Source organism: Pongo abelii, chromosome 14, assembly GCF_028885655.2.
Source record: "Pongo abelii isolate AG06213 chromosome 14, NHGRI_mPonAbe1-v2.0_pri, whole genome shotgun sequence".
In the NCBI taxonomy this organism is placed as follows: Eukaryota; Metazoa; Chordata; class Mammalia; order Primates; family Hominidae; genus Pongo; species Pongo abelii.
The window spans coordinates 46,302,919-46,329,108 of record NC_071999.2 but is presented as its reverse complement, the minus strand read 5'-3'; the positions used below and the strand labels follow the sequence as shown (position 1 = coordinate 46,329,108).

The following is a 26,190-nucleotide window of genomic DNA, read 5'->3' as shown; positions in this document are numbered from 1 at the left end:
GTGTTTGAGTTTTTTCAATAGAAAAAATTTTACTGTTGGTGGCAAAGCACTTTAATCCACTAAACTTTAAAGATAATTTAATTACAGAAACTTCTGTTTGCTATGGAATTTGTTGTAGCCAAATTTTACCCACATTTATTGCAATTGTGAAATGATAAAATCATTCGTTTATGCAGAATCCTCCTAAATTCACGCAACCTTATCAGAAACATTTCATACCTAGATTTAAAAATGTTTAGCTTGGCGGAGCACAGTAGCTCACATCTGTAATCCCAGCAATTTGTGAGGCTGAGGTGGGATGACCGCTTCAAGCCAGGAGTTCCACAGTAGCCTGGCCAACAAACCGAGACTTCCATCTCAAAATAATTGATTTTTTTTTTAGTGGTTACCATTTCCCAATTTATTTGGGGATAAACTCTACCTTTTTTGTAATTTGAGAATAATGTAACTTTTTCCTTATGACACTGACCCATAATTTGAACTACAAAAAACTCGTATAGAGAGAAAAGAAGTGCTATCATCTTTAAAGTATGATGCCAAATGTCCTGAAATCCAACTAGCGATTTATAAATGATATTATCATTAATGTTTCAGATTCCCGGGGCAAAAAAAAATTAAAAATTAAAATAAATAAGTTACTTCTTCAATTCCATGCTGTGTAAAATAAAAGGGCATGAGAAGTAAAATTAAAAAATACAAAGCCCAATGAAGCAACCTGCCACGTGCTTTAATTATTCGTATTTTTAATGTTCTCACATTTGTATCTTATTATTGGTTCAAAACTAAGCACCACATAATATTTAAAATTATTATCCCATCTACTATGTATCCTAATCTGAAGACTAAGTGTGAAGTTTCTATCGACTTGAAACAGAACAGCTACTATGAATTATCTGCCGCTGTTAATACTTAAAATTACTCTAAAGTTAGTATTTTATTTATAGTAAAGTTAAGCAACAACTAACAGCCATATAGCCAACCCAGCTTTCAATAAATTCACCTTTAAACCTAAATGCATGTTTAGCAAATAAAAGTTTTTTTTAGGTGAAAAGATAAACTAGAAAAGACAGTTACCTACTAACAACATTAGTTTAAAACCTAGGGTAGCCAGAGGATACTAAGGAAAGCAAAGGAATGCTGCCTCTTCTCCTTGGAAGAACAGAACCTGGAAAGCCACCAGGGACGCTGGCACACAGCCCACAGAAAACTGCCCACCCGGCTCCGCAGTGGTCATCACTACGGGGCCATTATTCAGGATTACGCTCCGCAATAAAGTAAAAATGCTCCCCTCAAATGCAAAACCAGCCAGTCCACGCGGCGTTAATTACTCAAGCAAGGCCTGTGCGACTAGAAAGCAAAGAGCTGTGTTGAAGTTGGTGACAACTCAGAAACGCACTTCAAGTCAACTATTCACTTCCAAAGAGGGTAAATAAGGTACATTACAAACAGGCAAACTTTTTCCCAAAGGGAGATGGTGCCAGACTTGGCTTCCTAGAGTTGCCGGTTTTATTTCCTCGTAACCAGGAAAAATTCCACCATCGCATCGATCCCGCTTTAATAGGTATGCGGGTGCGCTGTGCAATCTAATTAAACGCAAAGCAGAAAATGCAGAACGCAAAACACCTCGCCGAGGGGAGACTGGCAAAATAAACCAACCGGGGAGGATCCCTGAGGGGCTGCTGCGAGCCCGCCGCGGCAGAGAGCACGGCAGCCACTACCGGCCGAGGCGGCTGTGCCCGGGCACTGCGGAGGGCGGCGTGAAGTTTCTGGAAAGAGCGCGGCGGGTGTGAGGCGAGCGCCGCAGACTGAGGAAAGGAAGCGCGCGGAGGAGCGGCTCGGCGGCCCCCGTGGGCCGGCCGGAGCGGGAAAGTGGGGTCCCGCGAGCTCCGAGATAAACAAAGAGCGGTGGTCAGCGAAGGCCAAGCCTGGCCCGCGCCGGCCGCCACCAGACCGCTTGCCCTTAAGGCCCGAGGACCCGGGGACCGAGGGGCGGCAGCGCGGCCTACGGCCACTCACCAAGATGCGTTTGAAGAGGTTGCTCTCCTTGGGCGGCAGCAGCACGTTCGGCATCGTGGCCGGCGGGGAGGCTAGGTGCCGGGGCGCTCCGTTTCGCGGGGGTGGGCACCGGGACGAACCGCTGCTGAGAGTCGGGCTGCGGGCGATGGATTAGTTCATTGGTCTACAGTTGCAGTTGGGCAGCCTGGCTGTTCGGCACGGGTGGCAATGGAGAAGGAAGGCGGTCTGAGCAGGACACGCTTTCCCTGGGCTCCGCTTTTTGGCCAGCGGCGGCGGCAGTTCCCGCGCGCTGCAAGATGGCAGCCAGGGTCCGCCTCCCGAGCCGGACTCTGTGCGCATGCACGGAGCGCCCTGCGGCGAGGGGCTGCGGGTGACTACGGGGGCGGGGACCAACTGCGTGGATTTGCCTTGGGCTGCGGCTCCCCTCGCCGCAATCTCGGCACCCCCTGGGGCTTAAGCGAGCTTTCACCAAAACCCTGGAGTCCCACGGGGTGGTGAGTCACCACCCTCATTCACCATTGCTCCTATGCATCAGAACGCCTCATAAGACTCCTACTTATTGTCTGCTTCTCCTTGCAATAAAGTAATAAATAAAAATGAGAATTTTCCTTTAAGTAGAAAAGAGAAGACACTGACTTGTATTGCACTCTTGATAAGCTTGTGGCCCAAGATAATGTTAGTTATGACTCTGAAGAGTCAGAGTTTTTTGCATTTCTCCCCATTTAGGAATTTAAGTGTCCAACGCAAAGTAGACTTTTGATGTAAGATGAACTTGTTTTCCTTCCTTTTCCTCCTTGATTCAGACTCTAAGGAGAAGCCTTTTCTTTCCAGTGCAAACCAAACAAATATTTACAATCTTTGTTTTTGTTTGTTTGGTTGGTTGGTTTTGAGATGGAGTATCGCTCTTGTCGCCGAGGCTGCAGTGCAGTGGCGCTATCTCGGCTCACTGCAACCTCCGCCTCCCGAGTTCAAAGGATTCTCCTGCCTCAGCCTCCCTAATGGCTGGGATTACAGGCATGCGCCACCACGCCCGGCTAATTTTGTATTTTTAGTAGAGACAGGCTTTTACTACGTCGGCCAGGATGGTCTTGATCTCTTGACCTCGTGATCCGCCCGCCTCAACCTCCAAAAGTGCTGGGATTACAGGCGTGAGCCACTACGCCCGGCCGGAATTAGGGTTTTATAAGGCCACTGGTCTTCTGAGTCTACCTACCCTTTCTCTTCAGATGGTTCCCCTTCCTACAAGCCATATAATAATGGGAGAAACAGGCTTCAAATTCAGGATCTTCCAACTCTGGGATACTTTCTACAACAAATAAAAGGCAGCATATTGGTGGTAATGTGTGAATCTAGAAAGATACAACAGTGGCAAGAATAAACTGTACATTCAGTGTAGGGTTAGTATTAAGGTGTGTGTAAACATTAGGTACATAAGTTTATTCATACATGTGCTGAATCTTAATGGGTGCATATTTCTGAGACTATAAAGTAATTGATGAGTAACTGCATTTAGTCGGCTGTAATCAGAACTGGGCTGCCCTTTTTTATTTTCCTTTTTTTGAGACGATGTTTCACTCTTGTTGCCCAGGCTGGAATGCAATGGCGCTATCTCAGCTCGCTGTAACCTCCACCTCCCAGGTTTAAGCGATTCTCCTGCCTCAGCCTCCCGAGTAGCAGGGATTACAGGCATGCACCACCACACCCGGCTAATTTTGTATTTTTAGTAGAGACGGGGTTTCTCCATGTTGGTCAAGCTGGTCTCAAAATCCCAACCTCAGGTGATCTGCCCACCTCGGCCTTCCAAAGTGCTGGGATTACAGGTGTGAGCCACAGTGCCTGCCTATTTGATTTTCCTTCTTTCTAGCCTAAGTTGGTTGGAGATGAAAGAATCATAGGAGTCTTTTTTTTTTCTTTCAATCTCCTACGTTTCACACAGGATCATAAGAGTCCTTTAAAATAGGGAAAGTACTGTCATTAAAATTGGGGGTCCACAGCAATCCCATTGCTGGGTATATACCCAAAAGAATATAAATCGTTCTACCATAAAGACACATGCACGGCCAGGTGCAGTGACTCACGCCTGTAATGCCAGCACTTTGGGAGGCTGAGGCAGGTGGATCACCCTGAGCTCAGGAGTTGGAGACCAGCCGGGGCAACATGGCAAACACACACACACACACACACACACACACACACACTAGCTGGGCATGGTGGCAAGTGCCTGTAGTCCCAGCTACTTGGGATGCTGAGGTGGGAGGATCAATTGAGCCTGAAAGACAGGTTGCAGTGAGCCAAGATCACGCCACTGCACTCCAGCCTGGGCAACAAAGTGAGACCCCTGCCTCAAAAAAAAAAAAAAAAAAAAAGACATGCACGTGTATGTTCATCGCAGCACTATTCACAATAAAAGACATGGAAGTAACCTAGATGCCCGTCAGTGGACTGGATAAAGAAAATGTGGTACATATACACCATGGAATACTACACAGCCACAAAAAAGAATGAGCCCATGGCCTTTGCAGCAACACAGATAGATCTGGAGGCCATTATCCGAAATGAATTAATGCAGGAACAGAAAATCAAATACCACATGTTTTCACTTACAGGTGGAACTATAAACACTGAGTACTCATGGACACAAATAAGGGAACAATAGGTCCATTGAGGCCTACTTGAGGGTGGAGAGTAGGAGGAGGGTGAAGATTGAAAAACTACCTATAGGGCATTATGCTGATTACCTGAGTGACAAGACTATCTGTACACCAAACCCCCACAACATGCAATTTACCCGTGTAACAAATCTGCACATTACCCCTTGAGTCTAAAATAAAAAATGGAAAGAAAAAAATAAAAGTGGGGTTTCAAGGGCTTATGTGTACTCTGCAGAGCTCCCACGCTGCCCAAGCTGTTAGGAAGTGGGCAGGTATAGCTGCTTTGGAAGCTTGCCTGAATCGCACCTGAACAAATGGCAGTCCCCCACCCAGAGAACTGAGCAGGCACACAGAAGTGCCTCCTTTCAGCACCCTCATACTCAACCACTGCCATAATTCCTAGCCACAGTTTGCTTACCAGGGCATTACTAATTCCTGAAAACCTTTGGCTCCCAATTTATCTACATCATCATGTATCTACATCATCAGAGGTAAAGGGTTACTCATGGGAAGAGCCAAACCTTCAGTGCTTCAGTCAAGCCCTCACTTGACCCTCATAGGACATGGACTTTTCTAGACCTATTTCAAAATGACAAATTAGATTTTTAAAAGAAATATACAAGAGAAGGGAAGAAAAGCATAGTACCAACTGTAAATATTTTGAAGACAAGGAACGTTTATCTTTTATGAAAGTTTCCTGTGGGCCTCTTCCAGCCTTATTTACTACAAATCATTAACTAACCTCACTCTCTGTGGTAGCAGCTAAATCATAATCCTCATTCACCATTGCTCTCCCCAACCCCTAAATCAGCAGCCCAGGAAGGTTCTTCACGTGCACTCTGCAGCCTCCTACCCACTGCCAACTTCCCCTTCCCAGGACACACAGCTCCGTGCCAGCATCTCCCAGGGAAGCACAGTCACGCAAAGAAAATCTGCAATCCCAAATACTAGAAAGCAGCACTAGTTGGCTACTAGTTACAAACTATAGTTATATATAGTTATAAATACTCATATTTAATATTTTCTTCATCTGTCTTTCACACACCATACACACATACCTTTTGTATTAGTCTGTTCTCACATTGCTATAAAAAATTACCTGAGACTGGGTAATTTATAAAGAAAAGAAGTTTAATTGGCTCACAGTTCCACAGGCTATACAGGAAGCATGGCTGGGGAGGCCTCAGGAAACTTACAATCATAGTGGAAGGCAAACGGGAAGCAGGCACGTCCTACATGGCTGGAGGAGGAGGAAGAGAGTGAAGGAGGAGGTGCTACACACTTTTTTTTTTTTTGAGATGGAGCCTCATCTGTCGCCCAGGCTGGAGTGCAGTGGCATGATCTCAGTCACTGCAACCTCCACCTCCTGGGTTCAAGTGATCCTCCTACCTCAGCCTCCTGAGTAGCTGGGACCACAGGCATGCACCACCATGCCCAGCTAATTTTTGTATTTTTAGTAGAGATGGGGTTTCACCATGTTGGCCAGGCTGGTTTCGAACTCTTGACCTCATGATCCACCCGCCTCAGCCTCCCAAAGTGCTGGGATTACAGGCATAAGCCACCATGCCCAGTGGTGCTACACATTTTTAAACAACCAGATCGTGAGAACTCACTCACTATCATGAGAACACAAGGGAAAATCTGTCCCCATGATCCAGTCACCTCCTACCAGGCCCCTCCTCCAACACTGGGGGTTACAATTCAAGATGAGATTGGGGTGGGGGGGGGCACGAATCCAAACCATATCACCTTGGTTGTCTACACTAGTGTGGGAGTGAGGGGAGAGGGAGGGAATAGAAAAGAACACCAATCATGGTGCTGGTAGTTGTCATCCTGAACCTTATGTGTACAAAAGATGTAATGTATGCACAATCAGAAAGCCTAGATTAACCAGTAACTATAATCTTATTACTGACTTCCTGTTTAGTCTGGAACAGATCTTGTTTCTACCTTTCAACAGAAAATGGGGTTATAATAACATTATTATAATGTGTTTCACAGCAGTGTTATGTGAATTTAATGCTTAGTCATTTCAAAGCCTGTGATAAAAAACAAATACTGTGTAAATCTGAACTCACTGTTTCTCAGGAAAAATGCTGATGTCCCTTTGGGGCCATCATGGACATCCACCCAGATGCTCCTTCCTGGCACTTCAGACAGTGCATACCTCCTTTAGAATCATGCATAAAGTAAAATAACAGTAACCACATCTGTAAAGACCTTTGCAGTTCCCAAAGCCCTTTTTACATACGTAATATGGGCCACTGATTCTTTTCGTTCAGCCTAGTAGATAAGGAGAAAAGAATCTGGAAAAGGATTTTCTCCACCCCATATACATGCATGTCTTTCAGAGCCATCTGGCAACCTAAAATCAAATAGTTTGCTGCTATTCCCACAGCCAATTTAACTATATAATTAAAGGCTGATGGGAAAATAACTTATCAGGTTACACAACGTGTTCCACCCCAGACTTCCCGATGTTTCTGTGCTCTCTTCCATGTTCTTGGCTCTTCTTTTTTTTTTTTTTTTTTTTTGAGATGGAGTCTCACTCTGTCTCCCAGGCTTCCCAGGCTGGAGTGCAGTGGCGCGATCTCGGCTCACTGCAAGCTCTGCCTCCCGGGTTCACCCCGTTCTCCTGTCTCAGCCTCCGGAGTAGCTGGGACTACAGGTGCCCGCCACCACACCTGGCTAATTTTTTTTGTATTTTTAGTAGAGACGGGGTTTCACCGTGTTAGCCAGGGTGGTCTCAATCTTCTGACCGGGTGGTCTCGATCTTCTGACCTCGTGATCTGCCCGCCTCGGCCTCCCAAAGTGCTGGGATTACAGGCGTGAGCCACCGCGCCCAGCCGGCTCTTTTTTCTGAGAAAGAAAGGTACTCTCATTCCTCCCTTTGAGTTCTTCATCTCATCCCTTTTTGCTTTTCCTCAAATTTTATTCATCAGTTACTCTCCTTCCAGTTTGCATGTTCTCTCTCTTTACATAGTTTATATCCTAGTGGGAGGAGACAGATTATAAACACATAAACAAATAGATAAGGTAATTCCAAACTGTATGAAGTCCTATGAGGGACTTACAGCAAGTCCTATGAGGGACACAAAGCAAGGTCATTTGAGAGCAATGGGGACTGAGGGAAGGACTACTTTAAACCAAGTACACAGGAATGAGAACCCTTTGGGGAGGTGATAATGACAATTGAACAGAAACCTGAGGATGAGAAGGAAGTTTGGCTGGGAGATCCTGGTGGGGGACCACATGTCATGGGATGGCATATTCTAAACAAAGGGAACCACACGCAAATGCCCTAATGCAGGAAGAAGATTGGTATGACGAAGGAATAGAAGGGAAAGGTGAGAACTTGTCTCTCCTCTCTGGTTAAAGGACGTGGCTGGAGTGTAGCGCAGGAGAAGTAAAGTGGTATGCAATACAGTTGAAAATATAGACCAGGTTGTGCAGAGTTCACGGTCTCAGGCAATGTGGTTTTGTTTTTGTTTTTGTTTTTAATCTTAAATTCAATGGGAATCCACTGAAACATTTTCAGAAGGCAAGTTACATGATCTGATGATTTAATTTTTTAAAAGTCATTCTGGCCAGGCACAATGGCTCACACCCATAATCCCATCTCTTTGGGAGGCCAAGGCAGGAGGATCACTTGAGCTCAGGAGTTCAAAACCAACCTGGACAACATAGTGAGACCCTGTCTCTACAAAAAATTTTAAAAATTAGCCAGACATAGTGGCATATGCCTGTAGTCCCAGCTACCTAAGAGGCTGAGGTGGGATAATAGCTTGAGCCTGGGAGGTTGATGCTTCAGTGAGCCATTATCACACAACTGCATTAAATCACTCTGACTACATGAGGAAAACAGATGAGAAATAGTTGGATATTGTTTAGGAAAGTGGCAACTCTATTGAATACTTAAGATTTGGCTTCTGTGCCCAACACTTTTCTGAAAGTGTTTTCTGAAATATCACCAGTTCATTTGTTCTGCGTTGTGAAACCTGAAAAAGCCAGTCCTTCAAGATAAATCCTTAGTGTCTAACTGGGCCTGAATTGAAAATAGAGCCAATTGGCCATTTGCTGATTAGAGATCATACATGTACTCTGAGTTCCTTACAGGCTTTTGCTTAACTTTGCAACTTTCATAGCTGCCTGTTCCTGTTTAGGCACCTGAACCAACCAATAAGCTGTAACCTATGTCAACCAATCAAAACTCAGCAAACATCAACCAATCAGATCTAAGCAAGTTTGCATCCTTCATCTACATAAATGGAGGAGCATGGGAACCTGGGTAGGTACTTTCTATGTAAAAACAATCCCTCCCTTTGTTCTCTGGAATGTACCTTCCTTTTGTACCAAAGGCTGTGTCTCCCCAGTTTGCAGACTGTTCATTGGAACAGTCTCTTTCTTCTAAATTCCTTTTCAGAGAATTTTTGTTCACAGTATTTATTGTCGAATACCTACGATGTTACAGGCAGTCTTCTAACAGTCAAAAATATCTGCTCTCAGCGGAAGCCCAGGCACACACGTCTGTAGTTCCAGCTACTTGTGAGGCTGAGACAAGAGCATCACTTGAGCCTAGGGATTTGAGGCTGCAGTGCACTGTGATTGTGCCTGTGAATAGCCACTGCCCTCCAATCTGGGCAATAAGTAAGATCCTGCCTCTAAAAAAAAATCTGCCCTCATGGAGCTTATATTTTTAAGAATTGGCCAATTCCAAAAAGTTTCTCAGTCCACAGGGTCCTTAATCTCTCATTGGCATTTCACACAGCAGACCACCCTCTCCTTCATGAATTTCTCTTTCTTATGTCACCAGAAAGGGCTCCTAATCCAGACCCCAAGAGAGCGTTCTTGGATCTCACCGAAGAAAGAATTTGGGGCAAGTCCACAGTGCAAAGCAAAAGCAAGTTTATTAAGGAAGTAAAGTGGTGAAGGAATAGCTACTCTATAGACAGAGTAGGGCGTTCCTGAAAGTAAGAGGAGGAACGCGCCCACCGCTAGGTACAATGTTTATTTATATATAGGATAACAAAAAAAAAAAAAAAAAAAACATGGGGAGATTTGCTCTGCTACAAAGGTTTGTGATTTAAACAATTAATTTTCTTAATTACTATATTTTGCAAGAATCGATATTTATCTTTCAAGCAAAATTAGGAGTGCTTTTGTTTTCAAGACATCAGGATATCAGGACATTCCTGAGTCTGGGTCTGTTAGTAAACGTTATTAATCTGTTCCGTTAACCTAGAGGCTAGGAATACCTACCCTCCTGGGAATGCAGCCCAGCAAGTCCCAGCCTCAGTTTTCTTAGCCCTCACTCAAGATGGAGTAGCTCTGGTTCAAATGGCTCTGACACTTGCATCGCCAAGACCCTGCAGAATTCTGGGTTTTCTCCTGTACCTCTTCTTGGTCATCCTTTGGGTCCTCAATCAAGTCCTCGTTCTTCTCCTAAATGTAGATTATCTAGATAATTATATTTTCTTTTTCAAAAACAACAATGGAACATGTTCATTGAACACCTGCTATGTGCAAGACCAGCATGTACAGAATTAATGCACTAGCAATACAAAATTAATAAATTATCTTGCTCCCATAGCGTCATTATTAACACCAAGTAGATTATTTCAAATCTGTCTCCAGTTTCAAGTCCCCTTTTGATCTCCTGGCCTTCATTCTCATTGTTTTATATCTCCATCTGGATGTCTTATAAGCATTTCCTACTTTAACAGTTGAAATAAAATTTATTATCTTCCCATCAAAGTAGTCCAAAAAAAAAGAGAAAACTACTCTGTTTTTGTTATTGACACCACTCTTGCAGTTAGCATCAAATATATATACATATAAAATAAAAATAAATCAAAAATAAATAAATAAATAAGAAAGGCTCTTTCTGGAATTTCTTATCTGGAATATATATATTCCAGCCTCTTGAGTAGCTGGAATTACAGGTTCCATCTACTCAAGGTGCTCTCTTGAATAGCTGGAATTACAGGTTCCAACTACTCAGGTGCCACCACACCCAGCTTGCCTCAAAATTTTATAATCAATTTTGACTGCTGTTTCTTATTCTCAAGTTGCCAAGTGCTTTAGATTCTAGATCTAGGCCAGGCGCAGTGGCTCACACCTGTAATCTCAACACTTTGGAGGCCAAAGCAGGAGGAACACTTGAGCCCAGGAGTTTGAGACCAGCATGGGCAACATAAGGAGGCCCCATCTCTACAAAAAGTAATTTAGCCAGGCGTGGTGGTGCACACCTGTGGTCTCAGCTACTTGGGAGGCTGAAGTGGGAGGATCACTTGAGCCCGGGAGGTCAAGGCTGCAGTGAGCCATGATTGTGTCACTGCACTCCAGCCTGGGTGACAAAGCAAGACCCCATCTCAAAAAAAAAAAAATTAAAAAAAAAAATCCAGATCTAGTGTGTTTCTCCCTTTTCTTCCCTGTATTGGGGCACAGAAATGATTCCCCAAATATAGCCATGCTGAGTGCTTTTGAAAATCCTCAAAAATAAGCCTGAGAACAAAGGTCTCTCTCTCTCTGCCCCTTCTCCCACCTTCCTGTCTCTCGGATCCTGTTTCCAGAAGCACCCTAAGAAGGACTCTTGGCCAAGCATGGTGGCTCGCACCTGTAATCCCAGCACTTTGGAAGGCCGAGGCGGGTGGCTCACCTAAGATCAGGAGTTCGAGACCAGCCTGGCCAATATGGTGAAACCCTGTCTCTACTAAAAATACCAAAATTAGCCAGATGTGGTGGTGGTGGGTACCTGTAATCCCAGCTACTCGGGAGTCTGAGGCAGGAGAATCGCTTGAACCTGGGAGAGGGAGGTTGCAATGAGCCAAGATCATGCCACTACACTCCAGCCTAGGCAACAGAGGGAGACTCCATCTCAAAAAAATAAAAATAAATAAATAAATAAGAAAGACTCTTTCTGGAATTTCTTATCTGAAGAAGAAAGTTTAAATACAATTGTCTTAAGACTCCCTCCCTAGGAATCTCATCAAATAACTAGGAAAGATCAACCACCAGAGAAGAGACTGGGAGTCATCCCCACACCCAGACAGACTTTTCATCTGTTCTTCTGAGAGCAGCACCGAGAGATTTTATCTACATAAAATCTTTATCTACATAATAAGACAGACTTTGTTTCTGTGCAGCTCTGGTCCTTGCCTTTCTTTTTATTTTTATTTTTCTTTTTTTGAGACGGAGTCTCGCTCTGTTGCCCAGGCTGGAGTGCAGTGGTGAGATCTCAGCTCACTGAAACCTCCACCTCCTGGGTTCAAGCTATTCTCTTGCCTCAGCCTCCCAAGTAGCTGGGATTATAGATGCCCACCACCACATCTGGCTAATTTTTGTATTTTTAGTAGAGTCAGCGTTTTACCCTGTTGGCCAGGTGGGTCTCAAACTCCCGACTTCAGGTGATCCATCCACCTCGGCCTCCCAAAGTGCTGAGATTACAGGCATGAGCCACCGCGCCCAACCTGTCCTTTGCCTTTCTATATCATCTGCCTCCCACCTCCCAAGTCAATACATCTCTCCCCTCTGAAAACAGGTACATAAGCTTCTGTATAATAGTGCGTTGTTGGATCACCATTCTGCGATTCCCCCAGGCTAGCCACGTGAAAATAAAATTGTGTATGCCTTTTCTCCTATTAATCTGCCTTTTGTCAGTTTTCAGTGAACCTTCAAAGGGTGAAGGGAAAAGTTTCCTATCCCCTGGTGAATGCAGAGTTAATTCCACTACCTGCGCTTAGGAGGGTATACATCTTTGCCTTCTTAGGGAACTTTACTCCTCTCTCCTATCTCTCCTTTCTCTTCTCAATTACTGTAATCATTTCATCATAACTGTTATTGAACACTTACTCTGTAGTAGACACTATATGCAATTTGCTATTTCTTATTTAATCTTTATGAAAACCCTGTGAGAAAAATACTATTATCCATGAGAAAAAGAGAAATAGCTCAGAGCAATCTGATCTATGTGAGGTATGCAAAATGTATCAGGCCCAGAGAAACATGAGTATGGAGCTTCAGTCATGCCCCATGCACCCAGGCAATTGTTTAAAGGCATTTTGTTCTTGACTAGCTGCCTCACCCATTATCTTCATGTTCCTGAAATTTGTGATACAAAGAACAATGTATAGCCAATCAATAACTTATGTCATTTTAATGTAAAATCTTGGTAAACAATTTAGGAATTGCCTCTTTTTTATTTTTTTGCTTTAAAAACCACTGGTAAGGCTGGGTGCAGTGGCTCATGCCTACAATCCCAACACTCTGGGAAGCTGAGGCAGGAGGATTGCTTGAGGCCAGGAGTTCAGGCCCAGCAAGACCCTGTCTCTAATTATTTTTTTAAAATGTTTAAACCACTTGTAATTACAGCAAACAGAAGTGTGTATTCAGGGAAACTTGAATCTATGCTTTTGGGTGGCCATCTTCAATCTTTGAGCTCAAGTAAACTCTATGCTTAATCATATTTTCTGCATCTCATTCTTAAGGTTGACATTTTGGTGACCCAAACAGGACCTAAAGCAGACCTCCAGTGATCACTGTCACTTCACTGACAACTAGAGAACTGGTGCCAGTAGTTTATCCAACCTTGCTGGAGTCAACAACAATCTCTAGAAAGGCTCCTCTCGAGTCTGAATCTTTCTGGCTTTCTTGAGGATTGAGACATTATTTGAGCTACACACATCCCTAAATTTAAAGGGCTAAAATTGAAACTCTACTGTTCAGTAGGAGTTTCATTTGTTATTCTTTAGTGATTTTGCTGACCACAGATTTGTAAGTTTCACTTTTTCTCTGATATTAAGGTCTTATTTGAATTATGCCTTAGAGCTTTTCAAACATTTCTCTCATTCAGAAGTTTGGTCAGGGAGATAGCAGTTTATCACTGAAAAAAAAAAAAGTCTTTAAAACTGGCCAGATTGTGAAGCTCAGTTCAACTGGCAAATTTAAACTTTTCTTCTTGAGTGATCGAAATTCTTCCTGCTAGGTCTTTTTGGCCATTCAAAAGGAAAGTCTTAATTATGGGCAATCTTACTTCTATAACGGAGGCTTCCTCCTTAAGTAGAGATCCACCACTAGAAACACCAGCTGGATTCCTGTTTAATATTCGCAGCACCTCCTCATGCAAATATCTAGAAAAAAATGGATTTCATATTACTCAAGATGACCCCAAGTTCCAATGGCCAAAATGAGGTACCTTTGAAATACCTAAACTAGTTTATCTGCATGATCCATTAGTAAAAGCCGGCTCTAAAAGAAAAGAAAATAACTGGGAGCTATTTTCAATGGTACTTAGCCTCTAAAAGAGGTTGTGATAAAGCCAATTCTCTGCAACAGTAAGACAAAAGTACAAAACAATTTCTGAATTTAAAAATACTACCAAAATTTCTCCCCCTTCTTCAGCTCCTCTTTCTCTCTCTCTCTCATTTTTTTTTTTTTTAGATAGAGTCTCACTCTGTCACGCAGGCTGGAGTGCAGTGGCGTGATCTCGGCTCACTACAACCTACACACACACACACACACCCAGGTTGAAGTGATTCTCCTGCCTCAGCCTCCTAAGTAGCTGGATTTACAGGCGTGCGTCACGCCCGGCTAATTTTTGTATTTTTTAGTAGAAACGGGGTTTTGCCATGTTGGCCAGGCTGGTGTCAAACTCCTGGCCTCAAGTGATCCGCCTGCTTTGGCCTCCCAAAGTGCTGGGATTACAGGTGTGATCCACCGCACCCGGCCTCCTCCTTCTCTTTTGACAGAACTTCCTTGTCCAGATTTACCTCCCCTTCCTCCTCTTCCTCCTTCTTCCGCTGTTCTGGCTCCATTTTGGAAATACCTTGTGTCCATTAGAGGAGAACCTGACTTGATATATCAACCGTGGTTCAAAAGTAGAACTTAAAAGCATAATTTAAAAATTCCCAGATCCTCTTCAGGACCCCATCGAATTTGCTAGAAAATGTGATTTAAATGTTTGAGCTTATAATCCCAGATTCTCTGGTTTATACCAAGTGATTCGCATATTAGTGTCAGAAAGTAAAGCCAAAGATTAGACAGCAAAGGCAAATTGGAGAACTTGTTTAAAGGACTTCCATAAATTTTCTGAAGCAGATCATGAATGGGCCTACAATACTGCCAAAGCTTTGCTAAATCCTATCCCCTTCGTTTTCCAAAAGTAGTTAATTGGAGCAAAATATAACAATGCAAACAAAATCTTGATGAGCCTGTAATGTTATACTATGAGAGTGTGAAAAAAAAAAAACTATTTAAACAATATTCAGACCTATCAGAATAAATGTATGCTAACTTACCAAAATGATGCTCTCCTTAACTAAAACTTCGTAAATGGATAAGATGAAGAACTGGCATTTGTAACAAAGAGACAATGCCCCAGTTGGACTGCCTCTCAAACTCATGAGCTAGTTAATTTTGCTGATCAAATATCCCATACCCTAACTAAGGAAGAAAAAGAAAAGAAAGCCAAACAGAGGGGAAAAGCAAAAAAGATCATGAGTTTGCAACTAAAACAATTGTCTAACCTAATAAGTTCCAAAACCAACCTAATCCTCTGCTTTGCAATTACTGCAAAAATCCTGGACATTACAAAAAAGATTGTAGATTATATAATATTCACAGCTCCTTCTCTGAAAAAAAAAGGGAAAATATATTTAGAATTAAAAGATAAGATTGAATTATTAGGTTCAAGAATTTTTTTGAAATCTGATTCTATTAATTTATAAATTGCAGTTTATATTGTCATAGAGGAAATCAAATTGTTAAATAATGAACAGTTATAAGAGGAATTAAAGGCCTGGCATGGTAGCTCATGCCTGTAATCCCAGCACTTTGGGAAGTCGAGGCGGGCAGATCACTTGAGGTAAGGGGTTTAAGACCAGTCTGGCCAACATGGTGAAACCCCATCTCTACTAAAAATTAAAAAAATTAGCTGGGCGTAGTGTCATACACCTGTAATCCCAGCCACTCGGGACGCTGAGGCAGGAGAACCACTTGAACCCGGAAGGCAGAGGTTGCAGTGAGCCAAGATATTGCCGCTGCACTCCAGCCTAGGTAAAAAAGCAAGACCCAGTCTCAGAATAAAAAAAAAAAAAAAAGCAATTAAAAGTAGTACCTGATCTCTTTGGCTTTTGGAGTACCAGGGATTACTTTGTATTGTGAGAGAGAACCTGACTTTTGTATGTGTAATGGCAAGTTACTGGCAAAAGCTACAGTTACTGGCAAAAGCTGCAGTTTTGGAAGTGGCAGCCAATGGTTGCAGTGAGTGGTTGTTACTTCAGGGGGCTTAGATAAAAAGGAAGTTTTGAAACCTTGGAGATTGTGGGACCACTCAACACCAAAAGATAGGACTATGGTGGGCTAATCACAGAGTGGGCTGATTGGCATTGGGTCACCTACTAGCCTTGGGGAATGTCTTTGTAGTGAGATGTACTGTGGAAGTGTTGACTTTGGAAAACAAAATACAAAAAGAATCAGCAGTATTTCAAACAAAAATTTATGTAATCATTTTAGTGCTCCATCAGTTCGGTCCCTTGTAATTCTTTTTCTGCCTGATGTTGACTTAACGATCCTCATGAATGAGTCAGTCTTTTATTAGAATTCTGGGAGTTTTTATTTAGTCCATTTATCTTAAAGTTATCAGAAATCAGTGTTCAAGAGTACTTATTAGTCTTTTCCATGAAAAGCAATTTTGGACTAAAGCTGATTGCAAATGCGTTTAGAGAAGAATTCAAAACAACAGCTGTGGATGATAAAAACTTAGAATAGGCATGATTAAAATCTGATGAAAGTTCCAATTGACCAGGAAATTTAGTTATTGCTATTACATGCAGCATTTAAAATATCTAGTAGATGCAACCAGAATTATGACTGACAGTGTCACATCAGGACCATCAGAATTTTATAACTTTTATATAATTTTTAGAATATTTAAATTAATAACATATTCATACAAATGTAACTTTAACATAGCAATCAAAAATCATAATAAAATTATGACAGACAAAATATTATATTTTTATTAATTTGTATGATTTTGGAAACACATATCAATAACATACCCATAAATGTAACTGAGAGAAGATCTAATATTATTGTTATTTGACAATGCCTACCATACAATTTACCAAATAATTTAATATCTCTACAAAATGAGAGATACATTCTTTGATGTTTCCAGGGGCCCAACTAGAATATCCCAAAGTTAATTTTAAGCCAAAAAAAAGTAATTTAGAATTTTGATCCTAGTGAAATCTGCCAAAGATGTCAAAAGGTTTGAAACATTTGATCAAAAGAGAATCATGGGCTGGGTACAGTGGCTCAGGCCAGTAATCCCAGAGATTTGGGAGGCTGAGGTGGGAGGATTGCTTGAGGCCGGGAGTTTAAGACCAGCCTGGGCTACATTAGCAAGATCTCATCTCCACGAAAAGTTTTTACAGCATGGTGGCTCATACCTGTAGTCCCAGCACATTGAGAGGTCAAGGCAGAATGATTGCTTGAGGCCGGAAGTTCAAGGCCAGACTGGGCAACGTAGGGAGACCTGGTATCTACAAATAAAAATGAAAAATTAACTGGGCATGGTGACACACACCTGTAGTCCTAGCTACTCAGGAGACCAAGGATTGCTTGAGCCCCAGAGTTCAAAATTACAGCAAGTTGTGATTGTACCACTTGACTCTAGTTTGGGCAACAAAGCAAGACCTTATCTCTGAAACAAAAAATGAAAAAAAAATTTAATTAGCTGGATGTTCTGGCATGCATCAGTAGTCCCAGCTATTCAGGAGGCAGAGGTGGGAGGATCACTTGAGCCTAGTTTATAGTGAACTACGATCACACAACTGCACTCCAGCCTGGGCAACAGAGCAAGATCCTGTCTCAAAACAAAAACAAAAACAAAAACAAAAATCCGAAAAACAAAACAATCACAGGTCACTGTTAAATAATAGTTATTCATTTAACCAGAGTGATAATCATAAAACTTCAAAAGCTATATAGAAGTTACATGGTTGTGAAAACCTTAACCCATTTAAAGCTCAGTTTTCCTAAGTAACCAAAATCCTAATAAAGACAACACAAGGATTATCTCGATAAAATGTAAAATCTTTTTTTTTTCAGACCTGTTACCAAAAAGGAAAAGAAAAACCTTCTGTAGTGTAATTGCTTTTCCTCATGCGAAGCCCATTTAGATAACCTGGAAGTCAAACCTGATGAAAAAGCTACTTGAATTTAAGCAGACAGAGGAAGAGTTTGTCCAGGATTATGACGTACAATTTATTATGGAGAAATGTAAACAAGAAAACTAGTACCTTGTGTAGCGACACAAAGTAGGGACTCTTAGTAACAACACGGATGTTTCCTGGTTATACTGAACAATGCAGACCTATAAAGAAACCCCAAGAGTACAGAATCAAGTTATACTGAAGAAAAACATTGCTTTTCTACACCTTCAAGATAAAACATTTCAGTGTCAGGCCACAACATCAGTGTTAGAACCAGAACAAAAGTTACAGGAATTGGTAAAAACATTGAAGGAGAGAGTTACCATCCCAGCCAAGCAAAAAGATGTACCTTTCCCAGGGATAAAAAAATAGAAGGCAATGACATGTGACCTGCAAATCACATGCAGCAAGATACAGTAAAAGTTGAACTTCCAAGATATAAGTCTGAGAAGTTTTAAAAAGATACAGATTTCAGAATTAAAAATTCAGAACCTCTGAATTTTACTAAAAGCAAATCGATACTTGATGAAAAACTTGTTATTCTAACATAGAGAACCAAAATTTTAGTTTTGTATTAGTATAATTTAATATCAAAGCTCAATCTTTAGAAAGACTTATAAGTAATTTCCTTTTAATTATAGCCAACTTGATCACATGCAAATTTCCTTTCATAAATTTTCTTTTCACAAACCTTATCACAACATACTCTGACAATATGTACCATAGACAATATGCTTGAAATTTCTGCTTTATCTTATACTTTTGCTCTCTTAAATTTTACCTTAGGACACAAATTTACCATATAAAGTTTTTTCTCATATAACATTATTATCTTTTCTTTTTAACCTTTCTTATCAAAAATATGTTTTCATATCTATACTTTCTTCACATATCACTCTCCTACTTACTGGTTCTTTCCTATCTGTTCTATATTTTGAAACAATGTTTAATTAACCTCCAAATTAGACAAAATTATTTTTTCTTAATAAAGAACATAACTTTGTCCCTTTCTTTCTTTTTTTTTTTTTTTGAGATGGAGTCTCACTCTGTTGCCAGGCTGGAGTGCAGTGGCACAATCTTGGCTTACTGCAACCTCTGCCTCTTGGGTTCAAGCGATTCTTCTGCCTCAGCCTCCCCAGTAGCTGGAATTACAGGCACGTACCACCACGCCCAGCTAATTTTTGTATTTTTAGTAGAGACAGGGTTTCACCATGTTGGCCAGGATGGTCTCAATCTCTTGACCTTGTGATCCACCTGCCTTGGCCTCCCAAAGTGCTGGGATTACAGGTATAAGCCACAGTGCCCAGCCACTTTGTGACTTTCTTATAATTTTTTTCTATCAAAAATACATTTTGTATATATATGTACTCTTTATATACAGAATTCTATATATTGATTACAATTTTTAACTCTTAAATTTAATGAAACCTAGGAAGCAAGATCTTGAATTGTCTGTCACATATCAGTATTTTACCTTTAATTTCTTTTCTTTTTTTACCTACCTGGTTCATTTTCAATATATCAATATTTATCATGAGAATCATTTTGTAATTTTTAGAAACACGTTTCCCTATAATACAATTTTAAAATCTTATTTGATAGTGACCCAGATTTAATTAGTATCTATTAATTTGACACAACTTTAAGATATCAAATTACATTAAAATTTCATTTATGGAAATTTATTTAATTTACCTAATTTATTCATTTTAGCAGATAACCTAGATTATTTCTGAAAACTGAGGTATTAGACAAAGTTAGTCATGGTATCAAATTATTTCTTTGTTATCCATTTTTATAGCCTGTGACTATCAGGTGTTCACTTAAATAAGAACCTTAAAGTTAAGTATATTGGTATTTTGCTGATAAGCCAGAAGATATGGCTGTAACATTAAATTAGTCTTATCACAAAATTACACAAAGATCATTCTGTTTTAGGCTGAGTTTATACTTTTATAACCTTTGTGTTAAACCGTGACAGCTTCAGATATCTAGCAGAGAAAGATATAAAACTGTCTGACCAGTAAACCCAGGTAAAGTGTATGCTGACAGTTCTGAAGACATTTCTATTTTTATTTTACCAATAGTTTTAAAATCATCTTATTCATTAATGCTTTACTCATTTCACATAAACTAAAAGCCATTAGGGTTAATTACTATATATTTTATATGAGCACTCATTTATCCTTAAGAGATTTCTGGTCGACTATGCCAGATTTTACCATGTAGACACAGCATATAATACATGTATATATGTATAAATACATCTAAACACACACACACACACACACACAAAGATTTCACAGCTTTCATTTTAGAATTTTAGTCATGAGATAGTAATAAAAACTCACTGGTTCATAGAAGACAATTGGATCCAAATTATATTTCTGACTAAATTGGAATGTGTTCACATGGCTAAAATTTAACTGCCCTTACAGATAATCTAATGAAGACTGTGGACCAAAATTTCAGGCAAATAAGTTTTTGTGGCAGTTTGATTTTAGTTTTTTGGTGATAGTGTCTCACTCTGGCACCCAGGCTGGAGTGCTGTGGCATAATCGTAGTTCACTGCAGCCCTGAACTACTTGGCTCAACCAGTCCTCCCACCTCAGCTTCCTCCCAAGTACCTAGGGCTACAGGCGCATGCCACCACCTAGCTAATTTATTTTTATTTTTATTTTTATTTTCATTGAGATGAGGGTCTCACTATTGTTACCCTGGCTTGTCTTGAACTCCCTGCCTCAGATGATCCTCATGCCTTTGCTTCACAAAGTGCTAGAGCAGTTTGATTTTGGTAAAATCAATTTTACCCTTTTTTTCAGTTTCAAATGAGTTTAAGTTTAATTTTTTTTTTTTTTTTTTTGAGACAGAATCTCCCTCTGTCGCCCAGGCTGGAGTGCAGTGGCGTGATCTCTGCTCACTGCAAGCTCCGCCTCCCGGGTTCACGCCATTCTCCTGCCTCAGCCTCCCGAGTAGCTGAGACTACAGGCACCTGCCACCACGCCCAGCTAATTTTTTGTATTTTTAGTACAGACGGGATTTCACCGTGTTAGCCAGGATGGTCTCGATCTCCTGACCTCATGATCCTCCCACCTTGGTCTCCCAAAGTGCTGGGATTACAAGCGTGAGCCACCATGCCCAGCCAAGGTTAAATTTTTAATGTTTACATTTTGGCTAGGACTGGCTGAAATGAATAAGAAAAATAAAATCCCCAATTATCCTTGAATTAGTAACAAATCTATCTTTTGTTTACCAGTCTGGTTTGCTTGATTAACAAACGTGGACAGGAAAGAATAGAGCAGTTTCTCTCTCGCTCTCTCTCTCTCTCCTTTCAGCTTTTTGTTTTTGTTTGTTTTTTGTTTTTGTTTTTGTTTTTGTTTTGTTGGTCTCTGCATAACAGAAAAAGTAAAACTTTTGTATTGAACAGGGATTCCTTATATTATTGCTCCAAGCTCAAGATTTTGATCTGTTTGATCTAAGAGCCTAACTTTTATAAACACTTATATAGTTCTTTCTCTTTTAGATTTCTAATTTTTCAATAAGTGTTCCATTTTAATGGGGGCAGCTGAATATATTTTACCAATGACAGTGGAAGACTAAGATCACAAAAGGTCCAGGAATGCTTGCAGTAAATCATAAGTGGCATTTATTAGTCCCAGTTTAGAAAAAATTTGTTGGATCTGTATTTTAACAATCTCAGTAGTTTTATTCTTGTTCTGTAGCTGTTCTGTTTGCTTATCTGTTCTACATTTAAATACCTTTCCCTCTTTTGAGAGAAAGAAATGTATGCATTGTGAAATTCCAAAAGTCTCTACCTAAGAGATATATGAAAGCTAGAGGTACAAGCAGAAAGGAATGATCAAATAAGGGAGTGGGGGTGGGGAAGGAGCCAGAAGGATAGGGAGAAGCAGTTGGAGGTGAAAGGGAGAAAGTTGCTAAATCTTTTTCAATTTAGAAATAGTTTCAGGCTGACCAGGTGCGGCAGCTCACCTGTAATCCCAGCACTTTAGGAGGCTGTGGCGGGTAGATCACTTGAGCCTGGGAGTTCAAGACCTCCCTAGGCAACATGGCAAAACCCTGTCTCTGCTAAAAATACAAAAATTAGCCAGGAGTGGTGGGGTGTGCCTATAGTCCCAGCTACTAGGGAGGCTGAGGTGGGAAGATCAGTTGGGCCTGGGAGGGCAAGGTGACAGTGAGCTGTAATCATGACATTGCACTCCAGCCTGGACAACAGAGCAAGACCCTATCTCAAAGAAAAAGAAAAGTAAAATAGTTTCTGGTATCCTTTTATTTACCTGTTGAATAGAGGCAACTTTTTTCAAAATTTCTTTCTTTTTTTTTTTTTTTGAGACAGAGTTTTGCTTTTGTTGCCCAGGCTGGAGTGCAATGGCGCGATCTCGCCTCACCACAACCTCTGCCTCCCAGGTTCAAACAATTCTCCTGCCTCAGCCTCCCGAGTAGCTGGGATTACAGGCATGCACCACCACACCTGGCTAATTTTTTTTGTATTTTTAGTAGAGACGGGGTTTCTCCGTGTTGGTCAGGCTGGTCTCGAACTCCTGACCTCAGGTGATCCGCCCACCTCAGCCTCCCAAAGTGCTGGGATTACAGGTGTGAGCCACCGCATCCGGCCTTTACAAAATTTCTTTTATAGGTTGGTGCAAAAGTAATTGCAGTTTTGGAGGGTGAATTTTAAATCATTATAACTAGGTTCAAATATATCTTTATTAATCAAAATAAGAACCATTACAGGCCAAGCACAGTGGCTAACACCTGTAATCCCAGCACTTTGAGAGGCTGAGGTGGGCGGATCATGAGGTCAGGAGTTCAAGACCAGCCTGGCCAACATGGTGAAATCCCATCTCTACTAAAAATACAAAAATTAGCTGGGCACTGGGGCATGCGCCTGTAGTCCCAGCTACTTGGGAGGCTGAGGCAGGAGAATTGCTTGAACCCAGGAGGTGGAGGTTGCAGTGAGCTGAGATTGCGCCACTGCACTCCAGCCTGGATGACAGAGCGAGACTCCATCTCAGAAAAAAAAAAAAAAATTAAATCCACTTTTCATTGCACAAATCCAATCAAGAAATAGTTCGTTGTTGTTGCGTAGAATAAGAGAAGACAGCACTTCAAAAAAAAATTTTTTTTTTTAAATTTTTGCTTAGCTCATGAGGCACTCACTTCTCAAGCTTTTTCACCTTTCCAATTTGCTTCAAATGCCAAATGACCATAGAATGGTCAACGTTGAGTTCTTTAGCAACGTCTTGTGTAGTTGTAAGAGGGTCAGCTTTGATGATTGCTATCAATTGGTCATTGTCAACTTCTGATGGCTGGCCACTACGCTCCCTATCTTCAAGACTCTTGTCTCCTTTGCAAAACTTCTTGAACCACCACTGCACCGTATGTTCATTAGCAGTTCCTGGACCAAATGCATTATTGACATTGCGAGTTGTCTCCACTGCTTTATGACCCATTTTGAACTCGAATAACAAAATTGCTTGAATTTGCTTTTTGTCTAACATCATTTCCATAGTCTAAAATAAACAAAAAATAAACATCAAGTAATGTCATTACAAAAGAAATAAAGTGAAAAATACTCACTAAAATGATGTATATCATAACCACATTATTTAAGAATGTATTCCAATACCAAATGGCAAATTCCAACAATGCAAAAACTGCAATTACTTTTGCACTCACCTAAATAGAAGCTTCTAAGTGCTGGTGACAGTAAGCCTCCCACTCAATTTGTCTAAACCCATCTTTTTCCAATTGTGCACGTGAATTAATTATTTTAGCATTTTTGAAAGATTCCCATTTTGGGCTAAGGGTGAGGTGGCATGGACAACGACCTTGGTACCCCATCCCCTGCCACCTGCAGCCATGCACCTGCCTACCATGCTTCTATCCCACCACTTCTTGCCTTAGTGCGTAACCACCACTGCCAGGGCCCAGCGAGTGACCCAGGTGCAAGCCATCAAGTGTGTGGTGGTTGGAGATGGAGCTATAAGTAAAACTTGCCTACTAATCAGTGTTACACCCAATGCATTTCCCAATGCATTATCACTATTGTCTTTGACAATTATTCTGCTGCCAATGTTAAGGTAGATGGAAAGCCAGTGAATCTGGGTTTATGGGATACATCTGGACAAGAAGATTATGACAGATTATGCCCCCATTCTATCTGTAAACAGACATATTTTTAATATGCTTCTCTCTTGTGAGTCTTGCATCATTTGAAAATGTCTGTGCAGAGTGGCATCCTGAAATGCAGCACCATTTTCCCAACACTCCCATCATTCTTGTGGGAAGTAAACTTGATCTTAGTGTTGTTAAAGACACAACTGAGAAACTGAAGGAGAAGAAGCTGACTCCCATCACCTATCTGCAGTTTTTAGCCAGGAATAAGGAGATTGGCGCTTTAAAATACCTGAAGTGCTTGGCTCTCACATAGCGAGGGTTCAAAACAGTGTTTGACGAAGCTATCTGAGCAGTTCTCTGCCCACCTCCTGTGAAGAAGAGGAAGAGAAAATGCCTGCTGTTGTAAATGTCTGAGCCTCTCATTCTTAGCCCTGCCCTTTGAAACTGTTGTACATTTTGCTTAAAAAATGGTAGTGCCTTCTCACTCAATGCCAAATTTTAGTTACAGATTAATTTTCCATAAAACCGTTTTGAACCACTCAGTCACTTTAAGATTTTGTTTGTTCTATAGATAAAAGTTGAGACTCACATTCTTTAAAATTTAGCTCTGAAATGACAAGACTTCTTAAAGCCTTATTTTTTTAGATCCCCTTAATATGGTTTGAATATGTGTCCCCTCCAAATCTTATGTTGAAATGTAGTCTCCAGTGTGGATCATGGAGGCAGATCCCTCATGAATGGCTTGGCACCATCCCCTTAGTGATAAGTGAGCTCTCGCTCTGAGTTCACATGAGATCTAGTTGTTTAAAAATGTGTTGCACCTACTCCATCCTCCTTACTCCTGCTCTGGCCATGTGAGGTGCCTGCTCTGTCTTTATCTTCCGCCATGAATGAAAGCTCCCTGAGGCCTCCCCAGAAGCCACACAGTTGCTGGAGCCATGCTTGCACACTGCAAAACTGTGAGCCAATTAAACCTCTTTTCTTTATAAATAACTGAGCCACATTGTTGTTCTTTATAACAATGCAAGAATGGCCTAACACACCCCTATTCTTACTTAGATTAAGAGTTGACAAAATACCTTCTGAACTAAGTTGCATTGTTATGTTAAGAACACTAAGCATTAAACTATTTAAAGACCTTGTCTTTGGGAAAACTGTAGCTTCTAAAATAGGAAATGCAGACATTTTCTAAGTAATTTTCAGATAGGTAAAGCAGAACAGCCTCCTTAATGAAACATTGCCATTTAATGCACCAATAATTTATCAACCCATGTTCATTACATAACATTGTACTGTATATCATAATGAAATGAGTATAACAAACTCAGCTCTTTGGATCAGTCTTTTTTATTTTATACTGAATTTTTGTTAAAAAAAAATTGACCAGTTTTGCTAAGATTTTGAACAGAACTCTGATTCACATGTTTCCTGTAATGAAGTATTCTGCTCTTAGTTGTGGGTGTACTGGAGTGGAGTGTGTGAAACACTTGATATGATCAAAGGATGAAGATTGTATTTTGATATATGAAGTAGAGATTAATTTACACTCATTTCACAAGGAATAATCAAACTGAATAAAAATGTCATGGGTAAAACAATTGTTTTTAAATCCCCATTTTGCCAGTGCTGCTTATGACTATCCTGGGTTAGCAGGTCCGCTTATCTAAGTACTTGCAAGTAGAAGGACCATAAGTATTATACATAAAATCATCTGATGTTGACAGAGATGGTGCACCTTCAGTCTTAGAAGACCCATTTTCTATCTTGGTTTTGAGCAAGACAAACTATATAGTGGATCAAGTGCTCTGGCTAGAGTATTTCTTCCTATATATTTCACCCAACAGGCTGAAAAGATTCTTTTATGTATCTTGGATTCCCAAATCACTTCCAAAGAAGTGGCAGGATGCTCACGGGCAAGAGATGATCAGTCTTTAGAAAGCCTGTCAACTAAGCAAAAAGTTGTGTGAGTATTCTCCTATAAGATTGCTACATATTTTGGGTAGTATGTCTGACACCTCTGCTAGTTTCAGTTTTCCCATTTGTTTTTGTTGTTGTTGTTGTTGTTTGTTTGTTTTTTTCGAGACAGAGTCTTGCTCTGTCACCCAGGCTGGAGTGCAGTGGCTTGATCTCGACTCACTGCAACCTCCGCCTCCGGGGTTCAAGTGATT

At 40.9% G+C, this 26,190-nt stretch overlaps 2 protein-coding genes, 1 long non-coding RNA gene and 1 pseudogene across 4 annotated transcripts in view; 2 read left to right on the top strand and 2 right to left on the bottom strand.

Annotated features, from left to right (window-relative positions):
• The window catches only part of NAA16 (N-alpha-acetyltransferase 16, NatA auxiliary subunit), a 66,702-nt gene extending 63,428 nt beyond the window's left edge, over positions 1-3,274 (bottom strand). The window contains exon 1 of one of the 2 annotated variants that reach the window (XM_024231076.3): positions 2,017-3,274. In XM_024231076.3, coding sequence (XP_024086844.1) covers positions 2,017-2,070 — 54 coding nt within the window. In that variant the 5' untranslated portion in view covers positions 2,071-3,274. The remainder of the gene's footprint in view (positions 1-2,016) is intronic. The other variant, XM_054528940.2, reaches the window with a different exon arrangement.
• On the top strand, positions 1,329-9,665 carry LOC129049506 (uncharacterized). The gene is made up of 3 exons (XR_008512635.2): positions 1,329-1,434; positions 8,831-8,955; positions 9,481-9,665. It is a non-coding gene; the product is annotated as an uncharacterized LOC129049506 (long non-coding RNA).
• Positions 9,666-16,843: 7,178 nt separating this feature from the next.
• Positions 16,844-25,051, bottom strand: LOC129049504 (histone-lysine N-methyltransferase SETMAR-like). The gene is made up of 4 exons (XM_054528948.2): positions 24,312-25,051; positions 23,080-23,415; positions 17,972-18,045; positions 16,844-17,212 (listed from the first exon to the last, which is right to left on the bottom strand). Exons 2-4 carry the CDS (start codon positions 23,410-23,412, stop codon positions 17,176-17,178), a joined length of 444 nt encoding a protein of 147 aa, XP_054384923.2. The 5' UTR covers positions 23,413-23,415; positions 24,312-25,051; the 3' UTR covers positions 16,844-17,175.
• LOC100436176 (ras-related C3 botulinum toxin substrate 1-like) lies at positions 23,487-24,428 on the top strand (annotated as a pseudogene).
• Positions 25,052-26,190: the final 1,139 nt, after the last annotated feature.